Source organism: Ammospiza caudacuta, chromosome 22, assembly GCF_027887145.1.
Source record: "Ammospiza caudacuta isolate bAmmCau1 chromosome 22, bAmmCau1.pri, whole genome shotgun sequence".
In the NCBI taxonomy this organism is placed as follows: domain Eukaryota; kingdom Metazoa; phylum Chordata; class Aves; order Passeriformes; family Passerellidae; genus Ammospiza; species Ammospiza caudacuta.
Window position 1 is genome coordinate 8576600 of NC_080614.1, and position 22945 is coordinate 8599544.

A 22945-nucleotide genomic window follows, 5' to 3' on the forward strand; every position below is an offset into this window, starting at 1 on the left:
AATAGATTTGTGGGGGTTTTTAGAATCAGGACCCCAAGATGGAAGACCTGCAAGCCATGAAAGTTTAAGTGGAATGATAGTGAATTTAGCACGGGGTGAGAAAATAGATTTTTTTGAGGTTTTTAGAATGGGGGTGCAGGGTCCCAAGATGGAGAAATCTGCAAGCCAGTGCAGATCTGCAACTAAACAAAAGTTTAAGTGGAATGATAGTGAATTTACATAGGGTGAAAAATAGAGTTTTTTTTGGGTTTTTAGAATGGGGATTCAGGGGACAAGATGGAGGGGTCTGGGTGTGTCCAGCCTTTCTCCTTCTCCTTGGCCTCCATCTTCTGGGTGGTGTTGGCACTTTGGGATTGGTTTAGAGTAGAAGCTCACTGTCTGACACAGGTGATAGGTATTGGGAATTAATTGTACATATTGCACATGTAGTTTTTAGTATAAAAGATAACACCAGTGTGCCCCTGTCTGACCTCTGGGTCCATGGCACAGGAATCAGGAAAATTTCCCTTAAAAACCACTCAGAGATTTCACCCTTCAGCTCCCAACTCCACTTGGAAGCCTCTCTCCCACTTTCACAGATTAAAAAAATCCAAAATCTATCAAAACTGTAACAAACTCAAGTGAATATCTGGATACATGTTATTGCTAGAAATCAAGAACTGGTGAAATAACTTTCTGAATAAACCACAGGGTTATAAATAATCAATATTCCCATAATCACCACACACTCTACACAATATGGGCAGAAAAAATAAAACCAAGAACCCCCAACTTGGGGGGAAAGAAAATAAATCAACAATCCTCAGCTTGGGGGGAAAAATAAAATAAATCAACAACCTGCAACTTGGGGGAAAAAAAAAAGAAAATAAATCAACAACACCCAGTTTGGGGGGAAAAGAAAATAAATTAACAACCCAGAACTTGGGGGGGGAAAAAGAAATCAACAAGCCCCAATTTGGGGGGAAAAGAAAATAAAATCAACAACCCAACATTCCTGCACAGTTCCTGTGGGAATGGCACTGAAAAATTGGATTTTTCTGTGGGTCATGGGCTAAAAAAAGGGTTTTGTGTGCTGAATGCTCCCCAGGGAGGGAGGACAGGAATGTTTGGGGCCTAATAAAGAGAATTTTGCCGTTTTTTACCCTGCAGCTCCTCGTGATCAGCGTCTGCTGATGTTCCTAGAAAAGTCCATGCTCTGATGAAGAACAAACGAGCTGAGGGCGGCTCCAGCTGGCACAGGAACAGGAATTTTTGCTTCACTGAAATGCTGCACTGGCCTGGCCCAGGCACGACCTGAGAGCAGAAATTTGGGGAGAAATCAGGGAAAAACGTTTCCCAAAACACAAATAACAAAGGGAATCCACAGTGAACTAAAAACTGCTCCCCTGGGTGGGGAAATTTTTGTCCCAGCTCTCTGGTGGGATGTGTTAATAATTATAAATTATAAATATTAACAATATATTATTATATCATATGCTATATTATAGATTCATTATACACATTGTACTATATATTATTATAATATATATTATATTATATTATACATTATTATATATTATTATATTATATTATATATTAATATATTATATATAATATACTGTGGTATTATATATAAATATTATAAAGTATTATTAATAGCATTAATTAATATAAATTATAAATATTGATAATTATTGATGTATTATACTGCAATATAATTTTAATATAATTAATACAATACGAATAAGTAAAATTAAATTATATTTAATTATATATATTATGTCTATTTATAATATATAATTATATTTAATTATAATTATATATTATACTATAAGTATAATAAAATATAATCTAAATAATATAATTAATTTTATATTAATAATTCATTTGTGGGTGGACCAGTCCTCTTGGAGCAGCACAGACTAGTGGGACCATAAAGGACCAAAAATCAGCACAAAATTCAAAAATCAACAAGAAATCCAAAAACCAGCAAGAAATCAAAAAACAGCAAGAAATTAAAAAACCAAGAAATCAAAAAACCAGAAAGAAATCCAAAAAAACAGCAAGAAATCAAAAAAAACCAGCAAGAAATCCAAAAACCAGCAAGAAATCCAAAAACCAGCAAGAAATCCAAAAACCAGCAAGAAATCCGACAGTAAAAAGGCAGAAAAGGACAAAAAAAGGATAAAAGTTGGCTCAGATTTGTATTTTTGAGCACTTTTGTTTTCTCCAGCAAAGGTTTTGGGGAAATTTCTGGATTGTTCCAAAGGGATTCCCATCAGTTTGGATTTCTAGGAAATACTGAGAATCTGCACCTCTGATTTTTGCACCAAAGCTGATTCTGAAATTCAGCTTTGGGTTATTTGGGTGTTAAGTAGGAGCCAAATAAATAATTTAGGGGTTAAATCTGATCTATTTTGACAACTTAAAAAATCTATTGAAATTGTACCCAACTCAAGTGAATATCTGGATAAATATTATCTCTAAAGTCAAGAATTGGTGAAATAACTTTGTGAATAAACCACAGGGTTATAAATAATCAATATTCCCACAACCACCACACAGTTCCACATTGCTTTAAAAGATTTTCCACCTCTTTGCTAACGAACAAAGGGAGGAGAGGAACACTGGAATTTTTGTTTTGTTTTGTTTGTTTAAATATTGCTTCCAATATGTAACAAACAGGAGGTTTGGGCACCCAGACAAACAGCCACACTTCCACCAAAATTCACTTTACAGGATCACTGAGTGGGTGATAAATCTTCACCCAGCTGGAAAACAATACAGCTACTGTTTGTACATTCATTTTTAATGCTCAGGAAAATATATATTTTTATTTTATTAAGTTTTGCTGCAAAACAAAGAAACAAAAATGAAATCCCTTTTTTTATTTTTTTGTCCTCCTCCCCCTTGTATCTTAATTATTACTGTTTATTTTCTTTACACCTTGATTGGAGTATTGACCACCTGCCTTTGGCATTATGGATAGAAAGCTCAGGAGTCTCTGAACACACGGCTCTGCCAAAAAAGAAATGAAATAAAATAAAATATGGAAGAAGAAGAAGAAGAGTGTCACTTAGAGGTCAGAAATATCTGTTGTAACAGATTTTCTCCAATCAATCAGTGTTCACTACTTTTTCTCTAAGGCACACACTCTGTCTGTGGGACTCCTGACCCAGCTCTGCCCAGGGGGCTCTGGGGACATCCCCCCCTGTCCCTGTCACCTCAGCTGGTCCCAGGGACCTCCCTGGGAGCTGGGAGCACTTCTGGGTGTCTCTGGAACACTGCAGGGTCTGCTCAGCTCTGGAGCACCCCAGAGATCTGTTCAGCTCTTCCCTGGAACATTCCAGGGATCTGTTCATGTTCAGTTCTGGAGCATCCCAGGATCAGCTCTGGGACACCCCAGGATCTGCTCAGCTCTGGAACATTCCAGGGATCTGCTCAGCTCTGGAGAATTCCAGAATCTCTTCAGCTCAGCTCTGGGACATCTCAGGGATCTGTTCAGCTCTGGAGCACCCCAGGATCGGTTCATGGTCAGCCCAGCTCTGCAGCACCCCAGATTCTGTTCATGTTCAGCTCTGGAGCACCCCAGGATCGGTTCATGGTCAGCCCAGGGTCTGTCCATGTCCTGCCCAGCTCTGCCACGTGCTCGGTCCGGTGCCGATGGTGGATGAGCAGCACAGGTGAGGGAGGGACACCCCAGAGGAGACTCCTCTTCCTCTTCCTCTTCCTCCTCTGGCACATCCTTCCTGTGCTTCCCTTCTTTTCCCAGGGAGCCAAACCCCTGCAGAGGGAGGAAGAATGGCAGGGCAGGGGCTGGGGAGGAGCAGCATCCTCAGACGAAGATGTGGATCCTCTCCAGGGCAGATGAGACAAAGGGAGGAGCAGCATCCTTGGATAGAGATGTGGATCCTCTCGGGATGGCCTGGCAGCAGATGGGGCACAGTCAGGGCCAGAGAGGAGCAGCATCCTCAGATGAAGATGTGGATCCTCTCCTGGGCAGATGGGGCACAGGGTCAGGGCAGGGGAGGAGCAGCATCCTCAGCCTAAGACGTGGATCCAAAGATGTGGATCCTCTCCCGGACAGCCTGGAGGCAGATGGGGCACAGGGAGGAGCAGATCCTCAGACGAAGATGTGGATCCTCCCTCAGACAAAGATGTGGATCCTCTCGCGGATGGAGGGAGGAGCAGACCCTCAGACAAAGATGTGGATCCTCTCCTGGATGGCCTGGTGGCAGATGGGGCACAAGGAGGAGCAGGCCCTCAGACGAAGATGCGGATCCTCCCTCACACAAAGATGCGGATCCTCCCTCACACGAAGATGTGGATCCTCCCTCACACAAAGATGTGGATCCTCCCTCACACGAAGATGTGGATCCTCCCTCACACAAAGATGTGGATCCTCTCTCACACAAAGATGTGGATCCTCCCTCAGACGAAGATGCGGATCCTCCCTCAGACGAAGATGCGGATCCTCCCTCAGACGAAGATGTGGATCCTCTCGCGGATGGCCTGGCGGCAGATGGGGCACACGGTCAGCGCCGTGCTGCAGTCCGGGCAGGAGCCGTGCCCGCACTGGAACACCAGCTTGATCTGGTCGTCGATGCAGATGGGGCAGGTGATCCTCTCCTCCATCTGCCGGTAGCGGCTCTGCAGCTCCTCCATCAGCTTCCTCTGCTCCGTGCACTCCGAGCTGGGGCTGCACTCCACCTCCGTGCTGTCTGTGGGCAGAGATCAGCCTTAATGAACTCATTAACCTCCCCTCCTGCCCCCCCAGCAGCACCAGCCCACTCACACTGCACTCTGCACTCAGCCTCAGCCAGGGATCAAATAAAAACCCTTGGGGTGATGCTTTTCTTTTTTACTTGCTCAGTGCTTTGTGTGTGTTTGAATTTTCACAGTTAAACCACCCCATGTGAAACCTGACTGCTTCCAATACACAAAATAAGCCAGGCCCAGGCAAATCTCCCTTAAATGTCCTGTCCTGTTTATGCAGCTTGAACTTGGCTTAGGACACCTTTGAAAATCTATTAAAATCCACTTATTTTCCTCCTCTAAAGGTGGATAATGCAACAGGCGCACACACACACACACAAAGCCAAAATAAATGAGCTCTTATTTGACTAGAAATCATTGCTGCCCCTCAAACCAAGCCTGTGCAGGACCCTCCCCACAGCCCTGCCCAGCAGGACATACCTTGTTTCAGCTTTTTGGTTATTGTCACTTGACATTTGATGCACTTCTTCATCCTCCTGGAGCACTCTGCCACAGGGAGAGTTGACAATTAAACACACAACAGACTCAAGAAGATGAGATCTGAAAAACCTGAGGCTTCCCTGGGTGATTGAGGGATTGCTCCTGCATGGAATGAGGTCACTACCTGCCTTCTGAGCTGTGCCTTACTCTTTTATTTAATATTTTATTTAATTTAAATTTAAAAATATATATTTAATTAAATAAAAGAGTATTAAATTAATTGATTAAATTTATTTATTTAATACTCTTTTATTTAATCAGATCAGCAGCAAACACAACAGCTTTAAATCCTCCCTGCTCTGCGCCCCTGGAGCTGCTGCAGCTCTGGGGAGGAGGATGAAGCTCTGGCACAAAGTTCTGAGCAAACTCCCCACGCTCACTCCCTCTGTGAGATGAACTTGCTGACAAGTCTGAGCAGGCTGCCCTTAAATCAGCTGAAATCCTGAGGAATGAGGAGCTGGGAGAGCCAGAGGAGAGGGAAATCCTCCTCAGGAGGTTTCTGGGGGATCAAGCACTGCCAGGCAGAATTTTCCCTCTGAATTCCCCTGGATCCCAAGCAGCAGGTGGGCAGAACATTCTGTGTTCTCCAGAGATAACTTTGGCTGCCTGAGAGGCTGAAATCACTCTGGGGTTGCTTCAGGACACAAACAGCACAAAAGCTTCCGTGTCTGAGCAGGGCTGGATTCTGACAGGGCAAAGAGGGAGGCTGGGGAGAAAACCATGAAAAAAAATCTGGTGGTGTTCAAGGGGGTCTCAGGACTAGGAAGGAGATGAGAATGTTGACTCTGTGTTTCAGAAGGCTGGTTAATTATTTTATGATATACATATTATATTAAATAATATATAAATATAAATATAAATATATAATGTATAATATATAATGTATAATATATAATATATAATATATAATATATAATATATAATATATAATATATAATATATAATATACATTGTACCGTATATATTATATATTTTATATTATATATATATAATATATTATGAAAATATATTATATATATTATATAGAAAAGAATAGAAGAAAGGATTCCATCAGAAGACTTGCAAGGAAAGGAAAAGAATTATAACAAAATCTCGTGACTCTCAGAGAGTCTGAGCCAGCTGGACTGTGATTGGCCATTAATTAAAAACAACCACATAAGACCAATCAAAGATGCACCTCTTGCATTCCACAGCAGCATATTTATAATTATATATGTATAATTATATTATTTATAGTATATAAATAGATAAATTATATAATATAAAATTAATTATATAAATTAATATAATTATATAAATTATTGATACTATATAATTATATTATTTATATTATATAAATATAACTATATCATATAGATATAAATTCCCATTATATAAATACACTATATGTTTATATAACATAGCTATAGAAATATATTTTTATTATACAAACAATACATTATTGTTACATATAATTTATAACTGAATTATCTAAACAATGTAAGCGTGTAATTGTTGCTCACATTTTGTTCCCGAGGCCTCTCAGCTTCTCAGGAGGAAAAGATCCTAACGAAAAGATTTTTCATCCAACGTGATAAAAAATGGGGGGAGGAAAGCCCAGTGTGGACTCACCCTCACAGACGATGCTGTGCTGGCAGGGGAAGAAGTGGATGAGCAGGGCCAGCTCCGAGCAGACCAGGCACTCGGAGGGCACGGCCGCGCTGGGCACGCTGAGGTTGGTCATGGTGTTGGGCGTGGTGTGCACGCGCCGAAGGCTGCAGGTGATGGTGGAGCTCTCAGAGCAAAGCTGCTGATCCCTGCAAAGGGCACGGTGTGAGCCACAGGCTGCTCCAGCACTGGGGAATGGCACACCGGGCCTTTTCCTGACTCAGAAGTGGGGTAACTAAAAGGTGTTTTAAAAATTTTTATTTCGTCTTTTATTGTTCTGTTTCTCTAAAGTATTAAATCTTTTTCTTGGTAAGGTTATCCTTTAAAACTTGTTTCTAATTCAACGTCTGTTCTATTCTATAACATTTCTAAATCAACATTTCTTACCTCAAAATTTACATACAGATGCATGCTACGTGAACTTTCTGTTAAGGTTTAAGAATTTTCTACAAATCCATTTCTCCTGCAGCAGCTGCAGAGGTCTCAGAGACTCTCCACCCCTCCTGGAGCATAGTTCTATTTCTCTAAATAATGAATCTTTTTCTTGGTAAGGTTATCCTTTAAAACTTTTTTCTAATTCAATGTCTATTCTATTCAATAACATTTCTAAATCAACATTTCTCACCTCAAAATTTACATACAGATGCATGCTACGTGAACTTTCTGTTAAAGTTTAAGAATTTTCTACAAATCCATTTCTCCTGCAGCAGCTCTACAGGGTCTCAGAGACTCTCCACCCCTCCTGGAGCATAGTTCTATTTCTCTAAATAATAAATCTTTTTATTGGTAAAGTTATCCTTTAAAACTTGTTTCTAATTCAACATCTGTTCTATTCCATAACATTTCTAAATCAACATTTCTTACCTCAAAAATTACATACAGATATGAACTCTATGTTCACATACTATGTGAACTTTCTCTTAAAGTTTAAGAATTTTCTACAAATCCATTTACCTGCAGCAGCTCTACAGGGTCTCAGAGATTCTCCATCCCTCCAGGAGCATAGTTCTATTTCTCTAAAGTATTAAATCTTTTTTTTGTAAAATTAACCTTTAAGTTTGTTTCTAATTCATTTTCTCTCCTAACAATTGTCTGTTCTGTTCTATTACATTTCTAAATCAACATTTCTTACCTCAAAATTTACATGGAGATGTATACCATGTGAACTTTCTGTTACATTTTAAGAATCTTCTACAAACCCATCGCTCCTGGAGCAGCTGCAGAGGCACCAGGGCTGGGGGAAATTCTGGTTTTCAAGGTTTCCTGAGGCTCACCTGAATTTCTGTGAGAAGTCTTTGATGATCTGGACAATCCTCCCATCTGTGGTGAGGTCCAAAGGAGATTTCCCCCGATGATTTGCATAATTAATGTCTGCTCCTTCTTGTGCCAGGTAGCAGGCAATGGCAGTCCCAACGTTCAGCTCCACGTTCCCCAGGAAGCCAGAAGCCTGCAGCTAAAAGAAATTGAGAAAAACACTCAAATATACTCCCAAGCTTCTGAGCTTCTGCTCTGATTTGCATCAAAATACTAATACTAATACTAATAATAATAATAATAATAATAATAATAATAATAATAATAATAATAATACAATGATAATGCAATAATAAAAACTAAAAATAAAACAGCAATAATAAAAATAATATATTCATAATAGTAAATAATAATAAAATATAATAAAATCATAATAACAGCAATAATAAATAAAATAAGAATAAAAATAAAATAAAAATAAATTAATATAAAGTATCATAAATTATCAACAACATGAAATTTAATAATAATGAACATTAAAATCATTAACATATAATAAAATACTATAAAATTAACATATACTAACATAATAATAGAGTATAATATAATATAATATAATATAATATAATATAATATAATAATAGTATAATATAGTATAATATAATATAGTATAATAAAATAATATAGTATAGTATAATATAATATAATAATAGTATAGTATAATATAATAGTATAGTATAATATAATATAATAATAGAATAGTATAATATAATAGTATAATATAATAATATAATAATATAATATAATATATATAATAATATAGTATAATATAAAAGTATGTTATATATACTTAATATATAACATAAAATGAAATATATTGTAACAATATACTAACAATATAATAACATATAATATAAATTATAATATAATATAACAACAATATAATATATTATAATATAACAAATATATATAATATATATTTAAAATATATATATATATATTTAAATATATATAATGTATATCATATATAACACACAAAAACCACACAAACACCACACTCTGTGGGTGTCCTGCTGAACTGTGCTCACCTTGGCCAGGAGGGTGGCTCCCATCTCCCCGTCCCTCTTCTCCAGGGCCAGGGCCATGAGCTGCTGCCGCTCCAGGGCCATGTGCATGGCGGTGTCACCATCCTCATCCTCGGCGTTGACGTCGCTGCCCTGGCTCACCAGCAGCTGCACCATGGCCACGTGGCCCTGGATCACTGCCAGGTGCAGGGGGCTCTGCTTCCTGCTGTTCTTCACGTTCACATCACAGCGACCCTGCAAATGCACGAATTGCAGCAGGGGGAAACAGGGCAGGAATGAACCAGGGGAGGTGGGGCAGGAATTGCACCAGGGAATGTGGGGCAGGAATTGCACCAGGGAATGTGGGGCAGGAATTGCACCAGGGAATGAGGGGCAGGAATGAACCAGGGGAGGTGGGGCAGGAATGAACCAGGGGGAGATGGGGCAGGAATTGCAGCAGGGAATGTGGGGCAGGAATTGCAGCAGGGAATGTGGGGCAGGAATTGCAGCAGGGAATGTGGGGCAGGAATTGCACCAGGGGGAGGTGGGGCAGGAATTGCACCAGGGAATGTGGGGCAGGAATTGCACCAGGGAATGTGGGGCAGGAATTGCACCAGGGAATGTGGGGCAGGAATTGCACCAGGGAATGAGGGGCAGGAATGAACCAGGGGTAGATGGGGCAGGAATTGCACCAGGGGGAGGTGGGGCAGGAATTGCACCAGGGGGAGATGGGGCTGCAGAACTCAGGGTGTGGGGCCTGGCAGCTCCCAAACCCCACTGCACCTTTGCTGAGTTTAGCTGAGTTATCTGCTCCTCACAGAAGCACCAATTTGTCAGACAACAACACATTTCCTGACCCAGAGATGGGGTAACTGAGAGGTGTTTAAAAAACTTTAATTCCATTTTCAGTCCCATGTGAAGGGTGAGTGTGGGGCCTGGCAGCTCCCAAACCCCACTGCACCATTGCTGAGTTTAGCCAAGCTATCTGCTCCTGATGCTGATTTGTCAGACAACAAAATCCTTTTCTGACCCAGGGATGGGGCAGCTGAGACATGCTTTAAAAACTTTTATTCTATTTTCAGTCTTACGAGAAGGGTGAGACAATACCAATGTTATAATTCACACCATCATAATCAGGAGTTAACTATTCCCTAATTACAATAAAATTAAGTGGGTTTTGGCTTATGAGTTTTAGTTATACTATGTTGTAGATGCTTTAAATGCAATAATATAAAATGACCCCTCGTGGGACACTGGAAAAACAGGAATTGCCCCAGGGGGAAATGGGGCTGCAGAAATGGGAGTGTGGGGCCTGGCAGCTCCCAAACCCCACTGCACCTTTGCTGAGTTCAGCTGAGTTACCTGCGCCGCACAGAAGCGCCAATTTATCAGACAATTTCACTGAGAGGTGTTTGACAAACTTTTTCTTGATTTTGGTTTTACTTCTTACCTCTTTGATGAGAATTTCAGCCACTTCCATGTGGTTGTTGAGAGCAGCAAGGTGCAGGGCAGTGAATCCATCTTCCTTTTTGGAGTCCACCAGCTGTCGAGCCCTGGCCAGAATCTTCTTGATGGCTCTGCAGGGTTGGAGAGGTTATTAAAGATGGAAGAATGAACTTCTTGAATTCTCAGAATTTCTTGAATTCTCAGAATAAATTGCTCAGGAGTCAGCAATGTCCATGACACCAGCAAGGAAGAGCAGTCCCTCAAACCCACAAACTGAATTATAAGAATACAACAAAAGCCTTCAGTTACCTTTAATAAAGTAGGGGAAAGCCACATTGCTTTGACAATAATAAGATTTATTTTTGGAAGAGTTCCAGAGGCTTTACTAAGACCTAAATATCTGAGACTGTCCACACACAGAGATTTCCCAGCCTAGGGAAGCTTGAGAAATATGGGGAAAGCAGGCAGGAGCTTCCTGTGAAGGAACCTATTCAAACCCAAAAAATATTTAACCAAATACCCAGAACCACATGCCACCTCCTCAGCCAGCCAGGACAAATTAACACCTGAAAAAGGCATAAAAATGGAAAAAAAAAATAAAGGTAACTTACAGCTTGTTGCCTTTCAGGGCAGCATAGTGGAGCAGGTTGAAGCCTTGACAGTTCTGGACAGTGAAATCGATGTTGGGAACTTCAGTGAGGATCTCAATCACCACTTTGTAGTCCAGGGTGATGGCATAATGCAGGGGGGTGTCTCCCTGGGAATCCTACACATGGAGAGCAAAGCAAAGCCAGGTTACCAACCCCAGAAACCCCCTGGGAGCTGCTGGAACTCCTGACCAGCTCTGAGGAATGACCCAGCACAGAATACAATAAAGCCTACATATAAATAATTAAATAATATGCAATAAACCCAATAAACTCTTAAAATGGGCTGGGTCCAAGTCACCATCACTTCCTGCCTTAAAAATGTTAAAAATCTTGTCCAAACAAACCTCCTGGGAAACCTCTTGTCTATAAATATGTTTCTATTTTAACTTCTAAATTCTTAGCTTATTTTATATAACTACACTTCTGCATTATAAACTCTTCACTATTTTATCAATACAGCTTCTTGATATATTCTTACTTACAACTATAGAAACATAAGTTTGTGATTTTTCTGTTTAATGTCTGTGTATTGTATTTTTACATTAACCTAAGCTTCTCTTGAGGCTGTAAATCAAATTTTCCCCATAAAGAAGCACCTCCCCACCTCAAAAATAAAACAAAACCAAAATCAAAAAATCCTCCAGCACCTCCCTGCAATAATCCCAAACTTACTGGGAGGTTGACATCACAGTTGAGCTCACAGAGGGCTCTCACCACCTCGGTGAAGCCCTGGCTGACAGCGACAAACAGGGCTGTGCATTTGGCATTGTTCAGCAGGTCTGCACTGGCCCCCTTGGCCAGCAGCACACGGGCAACTTCTGCCTGGTTTCTGGTGTAAAGCAAGGGAAAAAAGCATATTTGAGTCATTCCAGTCAATTCTTTCTCTTTGCAAAGCAACAGAAATCAGGTTTTATAGCCTCTCAGCCCCACCCCGCTTCCTCTTAGTGTTAAAAAACCTGGGGGTTTTGGGTTTTCTGTTTGTTTTGTTCGGGTTGGTGGTATTATTATTATTATTATTATTATTATTATTATTATTATTATTATTATTATTATTATTGTTATTATTTCCATCAGGGCCAGCAGGAGGGGAGGTGTGTGGTGGTGTTCGCAGGGGTCCCAGGACAAGGGAAGAGATGAGGATGTGAACTCTGCATCTCAGAGAGCTGATTTATTATTTTATGATATATATTATATGCTAAAACTATACTAAAAGAATAAAAAAATTTCATCAAAAAGGTAGCAAATAATAATAAAAAAAAATAAAACAATACAATCTTGTGATTGCTCACAGCCTCGACACTATTAGCTGTCAGCAGTCATCAAGTAAAAACAATTTTACATGCGAAGTAAACAATTCTCCAAATCACATTCTAAAACAACAAAACATGGAGAAGCTGAAGCTTTCTCAGCTTCTCAAGAGGAAAAAAACCTTAACAAAAAGAGTTTTCCTAAAGCATGTCAGTGGCAGAGGTGTCCTACCCAAAGGCTGCGTAGTGCAGCGCCGTGTCCCCCTCGTCGTCTCGCAGGTCCACGTTGGCATGAGCCTGCAGCAGAGCCCTCACCACCTCCAGGTGCCCCTGGTAAGAGGCAATCTGCAGGGCAGTCCTGCCCTGGTTCTTGGCATCCACCTTTGGGGAGGGCAGAGACACAGAAATTCAGGCATGAGCTCGTTTTTGTGCCTGGAACAGCCCAGAAATGCCACAGGGTCCGTGCCCAGCTGAGCTTGTCCAGAACATTCTGGAAGGGGAAAGGGGCAGCATGTTTAGAGAGAACAGAGCTCTGTAATTGCAGAGCCCTGCTGCCAAATCACTCTGTGCCTGAGAGCACAAAGCTCTGCCAACAATTCCCTTCCCGAGAGGAAAATGGGTGAGGAAATCAAATTAAGCTTTGCATGAAGCTCTGCGGGTGCCAAGTCCCTGCTGTGCTGCTGCTGCAGGTGCTGCAGGGGGTGCAGGGGACACCTCAGGGCTCAAGTGCTGCAGTGAGAGTTTTGGAGAGTTAAAGGTACTGAAGAAAAGAGGTAAAAAAAAAGGCAAAGCAGCTTCTGAAAGCAGTGGAGGATAAGGAGAGGAGAAGGAGGCACAAAACCTCAGCAGGTTGGCAAGGAGAACAAGTTAATAATCAAGGTTTTATCCCTGCAGCAGTCAGAGCACAGGAGAGGCAGCACTTCCCTGCACAGGCTCAAAATGATGGGAGAGTCCTTTGGGCAAAGAGGAATTAGAGGTCACTGCTGTTCTTCCATCTACACCAGGCAGACGGAGCTGATAAACTGGAAAAACCCTGCCAAGAAATCCCAACTTGCTCTGAGTCAGCCTCAGATCCAGCCTGATCTCTCTGTTAGACTCTAATAAAAACAGCTAATAAATTAATATATATATATATTAAATAAAAATAGAAGTCTAATAAAATCTAACTAATAAAAATAACAGCTAATTTATTAATATAAATATTAAATAGAAATAGAAGTCTAATAAAATCCATGATCATATCATGGATTCCTTATTCTTGGGACTTTCCTATCTGGGCTCAATCTGAGAATTGCAGATATTTGTGTCTCCTTCCCATCCCCAAAAGTTTATTTATAAACTTGCATTTATTTATAAACTTAAATTTAAGTTTATAAATAAAGAAGTACAATAAATACCAGACAAATAACCACTAAATCAGCTTCTTCAGACTTAGAAGAATTTAATCTTCCGATCCTGGGTCACAGCCCCACAACCACACCCCCAACAAAACCTCTTTTTGTTCCTCATGGTTTCCAAGGACACAATACTGAAAGATTTGGTGGTTCCTATTTTTTCTGCCCTGTTCCTAAACCCTGAGCCCCTCCCTGGAGGAGGTTTTGGAGATGTGATCCTGACATTCTGGAATTCTGCAAGCACAGAAATTGTCCAGCAACGAGTCCAGCCCAGCTCCCTGCTCCAGTCAGACATGAGATAAGACACTGCACAGATCTGGGCAGCTTTTCTCCCTTCCTGATTCCAACATTGTGATTTTTACAAGGTCCTCTAAGGACAGGCACAGCCAGACACAAGCCCTGCCTTTCTCTTCCAGCAAATCTCTGATTTCTGCTCCTGTTTTCCTATAGATAAACCCCTCTCCCCCTCATTCTACAGCTGAAGGAAATCTGGGAAAAGCCACCTTGGCAAAGGTGCTGTGAGGGCTTCAGTTCAGATTTATTGCCACAAACTAGAGGCATAAAATATGCACATTTAATTTGTGAATTTAATCCTTGCAGCAATTGCAATCCTTGCAGAAATTGCAGCAAAATAATATCCCAGCTGTTGGGAGATACCACTAAGCCTGACAAATGTATTGTTTTCCTCACATCCTTTTCCCTGCTTGAGTACAAAATTTGATGATGGTGTTTTAAAGAGCAGCAACAAAGGAAAAATAAACATTTTTGTCTTCCAAACTTGCCTTGTCTGGGTATTTCTGGAGGAGCTCCCGGATTTTAGCTGCATTGTTGAGGGCTGCACAAATGACCAGGCACCCTGCATGCTCTGACTCTGTCCTCTGGGACAGCAGCTTCTCCAGGACAGTCACCAAAGTACCTGAAAAAACAAAAAATTCACCTGTCACCCCACAGTCCCTCTCAGTGTTTGAAGGGACACAGGTGTCAGAAGTGCAAAGTCAAAAAATGTTGCAATTTCTGCCCCAAGTCTGATTTGAGCAAACAGTTCCAGATCTCTACCAGAAAAACAAAAAAAAATCCTGGCAAGTCTTTGCTCTCTCCCACATGATCCTGACACTCAGAGGAAATAAAGATGGTCAGGCCACAAAAAAAATTTTGAACAGATGTGAAAAGCACAAAAAAATTCCCCTCCACGCACCATGTGATCCCAAACTCGATTTCAGGGCACATTAGGCCAAACAATTGTTGATTTCACAACAGCTCCAGGCACAGACCTGGAGTATTTCACAAGAATCAGCGTCCTTGTACAGGAAACAGGATGGAACAGGGAACTGAGATGGGGATGAGGCAAATGCTGAGCCCAGGGCAGAGCTGTGCTTAGCAATTCTGAGGCCTAAATTCTGCATTTTCCTGTTAAACCCAGCATTTCCAAGTCCTAAAATCTGTATTTTCCTGTCAAGGCCAGTTTTGCTTGCCCAGTAAATCACAGCAAAGTTTTATTCTCTATTTCCTCATTAATCCCAGCATTTCCAAGTCCTAAATCCTGCATTTCCCCATTAATCCCAGCATTTCCAAATCCTAAATTCCAGTGAGTCCTAAATCCTGCATTTCCCCATTAACACCAGCATTTCCCAGGCCTAAATCCTGCATTTTCCTGTCAAAGACAGCTCTGCATGCCCAGTAAAGGACAGCAAAGTTTTATTTTTATTCTCTATTTTCTCATTAATCCCAGCATTTCCAAATCCTAAATCCTGTATTTCCCCATTAATCCCAGCATTTCCAAATCCTAAATCCTGTATTTCCCCATTAATCCCCAGCATTTTCCAGTCCTAAATTCAAGTGAGTCCTAAATTCTGTATTTTCTCTTTAATCCCAGCATTTTCCAAGGTCTAAATTCCAGTGAGTCCTAATCTTGCATTTCCCCATTAATTCCATCATTTCCACATACTAAATCCTCCATTTCCCCATTATCCCAGCATTTCCCAGTCCTAAATTCCAGTTAGTACTAAATCCTGCATTTCCCCACTAATCCCACCATTCCCAAGCCCTAAATTCCTGTGAGTCCTAAATCCTGCATTTCCCCATTAATCCCAGCATTTCCCAATTGCTAAATCCTGCATTTCCCCATTAACCCCATAATTTCCTAACTCCTAAATCCTGCATTTTCCCAAGGCCCAGCTTTGCTTGCCCAGTAAATCACAGCCAAACTTCACTTCCCCACCCAGGTAAGAACACCTGGGTTTTGCCACCACCCCAAGAGCTGCACCAAAGATCTCCTAGCACTGGTGGGAGCGGGTTTGTCCCTCACTTTTGGGCTCCTTGGCACTCTCTGTGGTCATCAGGTTGGCCTCCTCCTCCCTCTGGTAGGCTGTCAGGCAGGCAGGGTTGAAGGTCCAGGACTGTCCCCCCACTGACACTCGCAGATCTCCATCCCCATAGACCTTGATCACCTTCCCAATGTGCCCCAGGGTCTGTAAGGGAAAAAAAAAATAAATTTTTTTTTTGCAAAAATCCCCAGACCCAAAACCAGGGGTTTTTTGGGGTTTACTTTTTGGTAAAGCTGCAGCTCCTGCTGTGTGAAAAGAAGCACTGGACAAGTGACACATTCACAGACAGCTCCCACTTCGAGGACACCAAAAGGTTCTCAGCAGTTTCTCTCTCACTGCTTTGCCAGGGAAGGGTTTTCCAGACACACTGGAAATGGCTGGGAGGGAGGTGCTAAGAAAAACTGGTCAAACTGGGACTGGGGATGGTTCCTCTGGGCTTAAACACCCTAGAGGAACCTGCACCCCATTTTTAGCCATGCTGGGCTGATTTTTTCCACCTTTTTGCCTGATTCCAGAGAGTCAGGGAGGGGATAAAAGGACTTTGGTGATGGAAACCTCTCCCATGAGCTGATGGCAGCCAAATCCTTTTTGTTGGATTCCCCCTTGTCCATGGAAGGGTTTTCCAGACACACTGGAAATGGCTGGGAGGGAGGTGCTGAGAAAAACTGATCAAACTGGGATTGGGAACAGGTTCCTCTGAGCTTTAACTGCTCTTGGAGGAACCTGAGAAGAACTTATCAGACTGGGACTGGGGATGGTTCCTCTGGGCTTTAAAACTGCTCCTGGAGGAACCTGAGAAGAACTGATCAAACTGGGACTGGTGATGGTTCCTCTGAGCTTAAACACCCTGGAGGAACCTGCACCCCAATTTTAACCACACTGGGCTGATTTTTCCACCTCCCTGCCTCATTCCAGAGAGCCAAAGAGGACTTTGGTGATGGAAACCTCTCCCATGAGTTGGTGGCAGCCAAATCCTTTTTGTTGGATTCCCCCTTGTCCCGTTTGGGCGCCGTGGCCACGACGGCGTCACCGAGTGCCACCAGCAGCAGGGGCTGGGCAGGGACTTCCCAGCAGGAATTTTGGGGTGGGGGACAAGCCCATGTCTTCTTGGGGAAGCTCAGGAGGTTACTGGACTGTCCTGGAACTGGAGCACACTCACAGGTGCCATCTCATCTGTCCACTCCCCATGACCAGGTTGGAAGCGCTTCACCGTTTCCATATCATCTATCACCCGGACCACATCACCAACCCAAAAGGTGTTGAGCTACAAGAAAAAGAAAGTCATAAGCTTTCGGGGGATGAAGCAACACACACAGAGACAAAAAATTAACAGTGATCAGCCCCCTCCACCCCACTCCCAAAAATCCCAACAAACAGGACACCCACTGAGTCAAAAAACAGAATTGCAAAACATAAATGCAGCTACCAAGACAATAAACACAACCCAATTCTCTTTTAAGCCAAGTGCACATTTAAGTAGGGAAATAATTTGGAACAGTTGTTCCAATAATTTGGAACAGCTTCCTAAATTTTTTTTTGGTTTATTATTAATACCAGATAAAGCACGGAAGTTTTCTTGGTCATCTCCTCCTTACACCTGGCTTGGCCCTGGAGATTTTAATTCACTCTAATAAGGAAGTTCAATGTTTGTTATTTCAAACAGAAAAGGCAAAGCAGGGATTATCTGTGCTGGGAATTTGCCAGATGCTCCCTCTGCTCACTGAGCTAGGAAGGGAGCAGTGTCAAAAGAGACTTTTCAGAGCAGACTGATTTTGTGCAAAACACTCTGACACTGCATTTTCCACTGGTATTGAGAGTTTTTACCATTCTGACCTTGCTCAGGTCAGAATTTTGTGGTCTTCCAGCAGCTTCTTCTGTACCTAATTATCTCTATTTCTAATTATCCACTTCTCAAAGTCCTCAAACCTCTGGGGAAGGCCAGAGCTGTGAGCTTCAGAAATGCAGCCACAAAATTAGAAGGGCTGGATTAAAGACTCGGAAGAAATCAAAGAGAAGTGAGACAAAGATGCAAAAAAGAACAACGTGGAGACACAAAACAAGGAAGAACAAAAAAAAAAAATCAAAGGGAAGTTATTGGAGAAAAGGTTCATCAGAAGGGCAAGGCAGCTGCAGAAGGATGAGGGACTGGAAGCTGAAATTAAGAAACGCAGTTTACCTTCAGGAGTGGCAAATAGAAAAGTTTAAAAACCAGGAAAATTGCGTTTATGAGACTGTTCCTTCAGCACCTCTGGGGACACTCTGAGGCTCAGTGACCTCCTGCAGCATTTGCAGCACCCACCTTGGTCAGGGCTCCGGGGTGGAAGGTCCAGCGGGTGTCACTGTTGAACTGCACCCTCACGTCGCCCCTGTCCGTGATCCTGTGCACCGTCCCCGTCTGCCCGATGAACTGGGGACAGAGACACAACAGGGGAGAGCTTCTGATAAATCATCTTCTCTCATAGTGGGGAAAGAGGGTGTCTAAAGCTAAGTCACCCAGCATTTCCCATCCACGCTGCTCCCAATTCTTTGTTCTGGATTTTAATGCAAATTCGGCATTTCCCAGTCCTAAATTCTGCATTTTCCCATTAATCCCAGCATTTGCCAGACCTAAATTATGGATTTTCCTGTGCATCTCAAGATTTCCAAGTCCTAAATTCCTGTGACTCCTAAATTCTGCATTTTCCCATTAATCGCAGCATTTCCAAGTCCTAAATTCCTGTGAGTCTTAAATTCTGTATTTTCCTGTTAATCCCAGATTTCCCAGTCCTAAATTCTGGATCTTCCCATTAATCCCATCATTTCCCAATCCTAAATGCTGCATTTTCCTGTTAATCACAGCATTTCCCTATCCTAATTCTGCATTTTCCTGTTAATCCCAACATTTTCCAACCCTAAATTCCTGTGAGTCCTAAATTCTCTATTTTCCCATTCATCCCATCATTTCCCAAACCTAAATTTTGATTTTTCCATATATCCCAGCATTTCCAAGTCCTAAATTCCTGTGAGTCCTAAATTCTGCATTTTCCCATTAATCCCATTGTGCGGTGCAGGGTTCTAGATCAGGTTCTGAGCAGCTCATGGTTTATAAAGAGGGAAAAAATGCCAATTTCTGAGGTGACAGGAGGTTCCTGTTTCTCTGTTTAATATCCCTCTCTACCCCTGCATTCCCCAAAAACAGGAATTCAGGAGCACAGAGGTTTAACAACCAACAAAGACACAGCAACACCCAAAATCTAATTCCTGAGCTGGAATTAAAAAGCTCATGGTTCCACTGGCAGCTTTGTTAAAGTTCATCAGAAGATGCCAAGTCCCTGCCTGCTAGGCTGAAAAAAAAAAACCACCCAAAAAAGTTAAAATATTTCAGTTAAAAGTTAAAATATTTCAGTTAAAAGATTTTCACGTTGAAACTGAAATAACAGAGTTTGCCTTGACATTAATTTAAAGCCTGGTTTCAAAAAGTCTCCTCACCTATAGGGGAGGTTAGGCCAGGATAGATATTTAACATATCTTATAATTTTATGGTATTTATTCATGCTATTTACAATAATAAATGCCATTTCTATCTTTATTTCCTCCACTCTCTGGGGTTTTTTAAAACAACAGGCGACAGCAGACTGATGGCTCTTAATTTAAAGGCAAGACTAAGCTCCAAAAATCTGATATGGGCTGAGAAATTTTATCCCTGGCCAAGGACAGAGCCCAGTGTTGACAAAACACAAACTCTAATTACCAGTAATGCACAGCACAAAAGAAGCCAAACAAGGAATGGATCCAGAACAGCAAAGAAAACTCGTTGCTCATTTAAAAACAAACAATCCAGACTGGGGTTTTTTTTGCTTCTAAGACTTTTGCAAAGATCCACGAGGCCATTTTCATCCAACAATACCTAAAAATAACTCTGACTCCAGCGTCCTATCACTAAAAAAATCTGCATTTGTGATTCATTGAACTCTAAGGTCACCCAAAGATGTTCTGGTGATTTCCTGAGCAGTGCAGAAGGAGGGAGAGGCTGGGATCGCAGCCAGGGCCTCACCTCAGCCATTTTGGGATTCCAGCCCCCGTGGCCCTCCTGCATCTCCCGCAGGATGTCGATGTCCAGCAGGCACTTCACCTTGTCCCCGTGCTGGAAGGGGTGTCTGTCTGTGCTCTCCTTCCTCTGCAGCTCTGCTGGTTTCCCTGGGGACAACAAGGACAGCGCCCACAGGCATGCAGGGGGCACTCACACACCCTGGGTGCCTTAAAAGGGCTGAAAATTAAAATTAATGGGGGCAGAATGGTGCAAAACCCTTTTCATGCCCTATACACTCTATAGGGCAGCACCCACAGGCATGCAGGGGGCACTCACACACCCTGGGTGCCTTAAAAGGGCTGAAAATTAAAATTAATGGGGGCAGAATGGTGCAAAACCCTTTTCATGCCCTATACACTCCATAGGGCAGCACCCACAGGCATGCAGGGGCACTCACACACCCTGGGTGCCTTACAAGTGTTGAAAATTAACTTTAATTTGGGCAGAATGGAGCAAAACCCTTTCCATGCCTTATACATTCTATAGGGCAGCAGAGAAATTAGTAGGAATTAACTCTAATTATATTAATAATTCCATTCTATTAAAATTCTATTTTATAAGTTACAATTTACAATTACAATTCTATTATAATTACACTATATTAAAACCCCTTTTCATGCCCTATACACTCTATAGGGTAGCAGAGAAATCTGTAGGATTTAACTCTAATTAAATTAATAATTAAACTCTATTACAATTCTATTTTACAAGTTACAATTTTACAATTACAATTCCATTGTAATTACACCATATTAACAAAACAGTGTATAATTACATAATTATAATTATGTACATTTTATACACATAAATATAATATATATTTTATTAATATAAATTATTATATTAATAAAATATAAATATATTTATATTATATAAATTATATTAGTATAAATTATATTTTATATGTATAAAAATACAGAATTACACTATATTAATAAAACAGCTCCAACAAGAGCCATTTTGTCCCTGTGAATGCCTCTCAGGCCGTGGCAGACACCAGGAGCTGTTCTTAGCAATCCACTCACCCACAAGTGCTGTTCAGACATGCCCACACAGCACCCAAAATTAGTTCTCCCCCCAACTCTGAGGAGTTCCTTACCCTCCCACCCATCCCTACCCCTGGAATTAAGCTCCTTATCCAACCCTTTCCCTCCCCTCATGCTCTTGCCAAGATGCTCAGGGAGAGAAAAGTTTGAGAAGGGCAGGTAGAAGTCTGCTTGATAAGTTTTATCTGATAAAAACCCTGATTGTGCTGCTGCAACACCAGAACAGACCCCTCTGTTTTCCTTCAGGGGAGCCCAAGATGGTCCTTGCACCTCACTGAAAGAAAAACAACCTCACAGCTAAATTACACCTGGGTAAAATGAAGCTTCAAGTCCAAAAACACAAGGAGTTTTCTTGGACTTAAGAAGAAAGGGGGATTACAGCAAATTGCCAGTACAGTCATCACTTCTTCACATCACTTTTTTTTGATCGTTCCATTCTCCAAACTCTCCCTTTGGTCACATTTCCCCTTTTGGCTCCACCAGGACAGTGTTTGCTCTCTAAAAGCACGGTGAATACCAGCTTGCCTGAAGAATGAAAAGCTTGGGATTGACAAATGTAACAAAAGTGAGCAAAGTTGGGTTCTCTGTAGCAGAGAGGGAATTTCCTGCATTTCCAGCAGAGTTTGCATTCTTTGGGATAGAACTGTGGGGATCTGATGGTTTTAACACTGGAAGTCCAAACTATTTCATGAATCACTCTGAGATCAAGCAGGATGTTCACACACAAACCAAATTCTCTCAAATAAACCTCATTATGTAGGAAATTTAGAAAATAAGGAGGTGGTTTTGTCTTCCAAACTAAAAATGGCTTCAGCGCCAACGGCCGCGTGAATCACAACTCCTCAACAAAGACTTCACCCAGCAAAGATTTGTCTCCAAACCCACCTAATTTTGGGAGGTGCTCCTTGTAGTAGAAGCCCCCAGAAGCCTCCACAGTACATTTGAGGTCCACTTTTCCCTTGTGGCCCACCCTGTAGACGTTGGTGGTTCCGTCGGCCCAGGTGACGCTGGCGACGCTGCGGCCGGTCTCCACGTCCCAGCCCCGGATATCGACCACACGGCCGGTCTTACCCTCACCCCCTGAGGGGAAAAGAAGTGCAAATCAGGAAAACTGGAACACAGACAAGTCATTTTGGGTGATTGGGAGGGAATCTCTGTGTTAAAGTTCATTTTGGAATGATTCTGTGGAGGATTCCTGGTGTGCAGGAGCATGGCCCAGTTGGGGAATGCACACGTGGTGTCATGGCACCACACTGTGGCAACAAAAATACTCAGCAGTGCTGCAAGATCCAGGATCCAACTGCTAAAATCCACCCAGAATATTTAAATCTCTCCCCAACCCCATCCATGTGCTGCAAGATCCAAGATCCAAGTGCTAAAATCCACCCAGGATCTTTAAATCTCTCCCCAACCCCATCCATGTACAAGATCCAAGTGCTTAAGATCCACCCAGAATCTTTAAATCTCTCTAACCCCATCCATGTGCAAGATCCAAGTGCTAAAGATCCACCCAGGATCTTTACATCTCTCCCCAACCCCATCCATGTGCTGCAAGATCCAAGATCCAAG

General features: G+C 41.8%; 1 protein-coding gene across 1 annotated transcript in view; it reads right to left on the reverse strand.

Moving 5' to 3' along the window:
- Positions 1-2507: 2507 nt before the first annotated feature.
- Positions 2508-22945, reverse strand: part of MIB2 (MIB E3 ubiquitin protein ligase 2) — a 45682-nt gene continuing 25244 nt past the window's right edge. Inside the window, exons 5-19 of the mRNA XM_058818595.1 lie at positions 22262-22456; positions 20295-20437; positions 18561-18668; positions 17421-17525; positions 16243-16405; positions 14720-14853; positions 12776-12924; positions 11969-12125; positions 11258-11412; positions 10651-10777; positions 9225-9455; positions 8157-8335; positions 6847-7031; positions 5176-5241; positions 2508-4700 (exon numbers count right to left, since the gene is read on the reverse strand). Coding sequence (XP_058674578.1) covers positions 4459-4700; positions 5176-5241; positions 6847-7031; positions 8157-8335; positions 9225-9455; positions 10651-10777; positions 11258-11412; positions 11969-12125; positions 12776-12924; positions 14720-14853; positions 16243-16405; positions 17421-17525; positions 18561-18668; positions 20295-20437; positions 22262-22456 — 2339 coding nt within the window. The 3' untranslated portion in view covers positions 2508-4458. The remainder of the gene's footprint in view (positions 4701-5175; positions 5242-6846; positions 7032-8156; positions 8336-9224; positions 9456-10650; positions 10778-11257; positions 11413-11968; positions 12126-12775; positions 12925-14719; positions 14854-16242; positions 16406-17420; positions 17526-18560; positions 18669-20294; positions 20438-22261; positions 22457-22945) is intronic.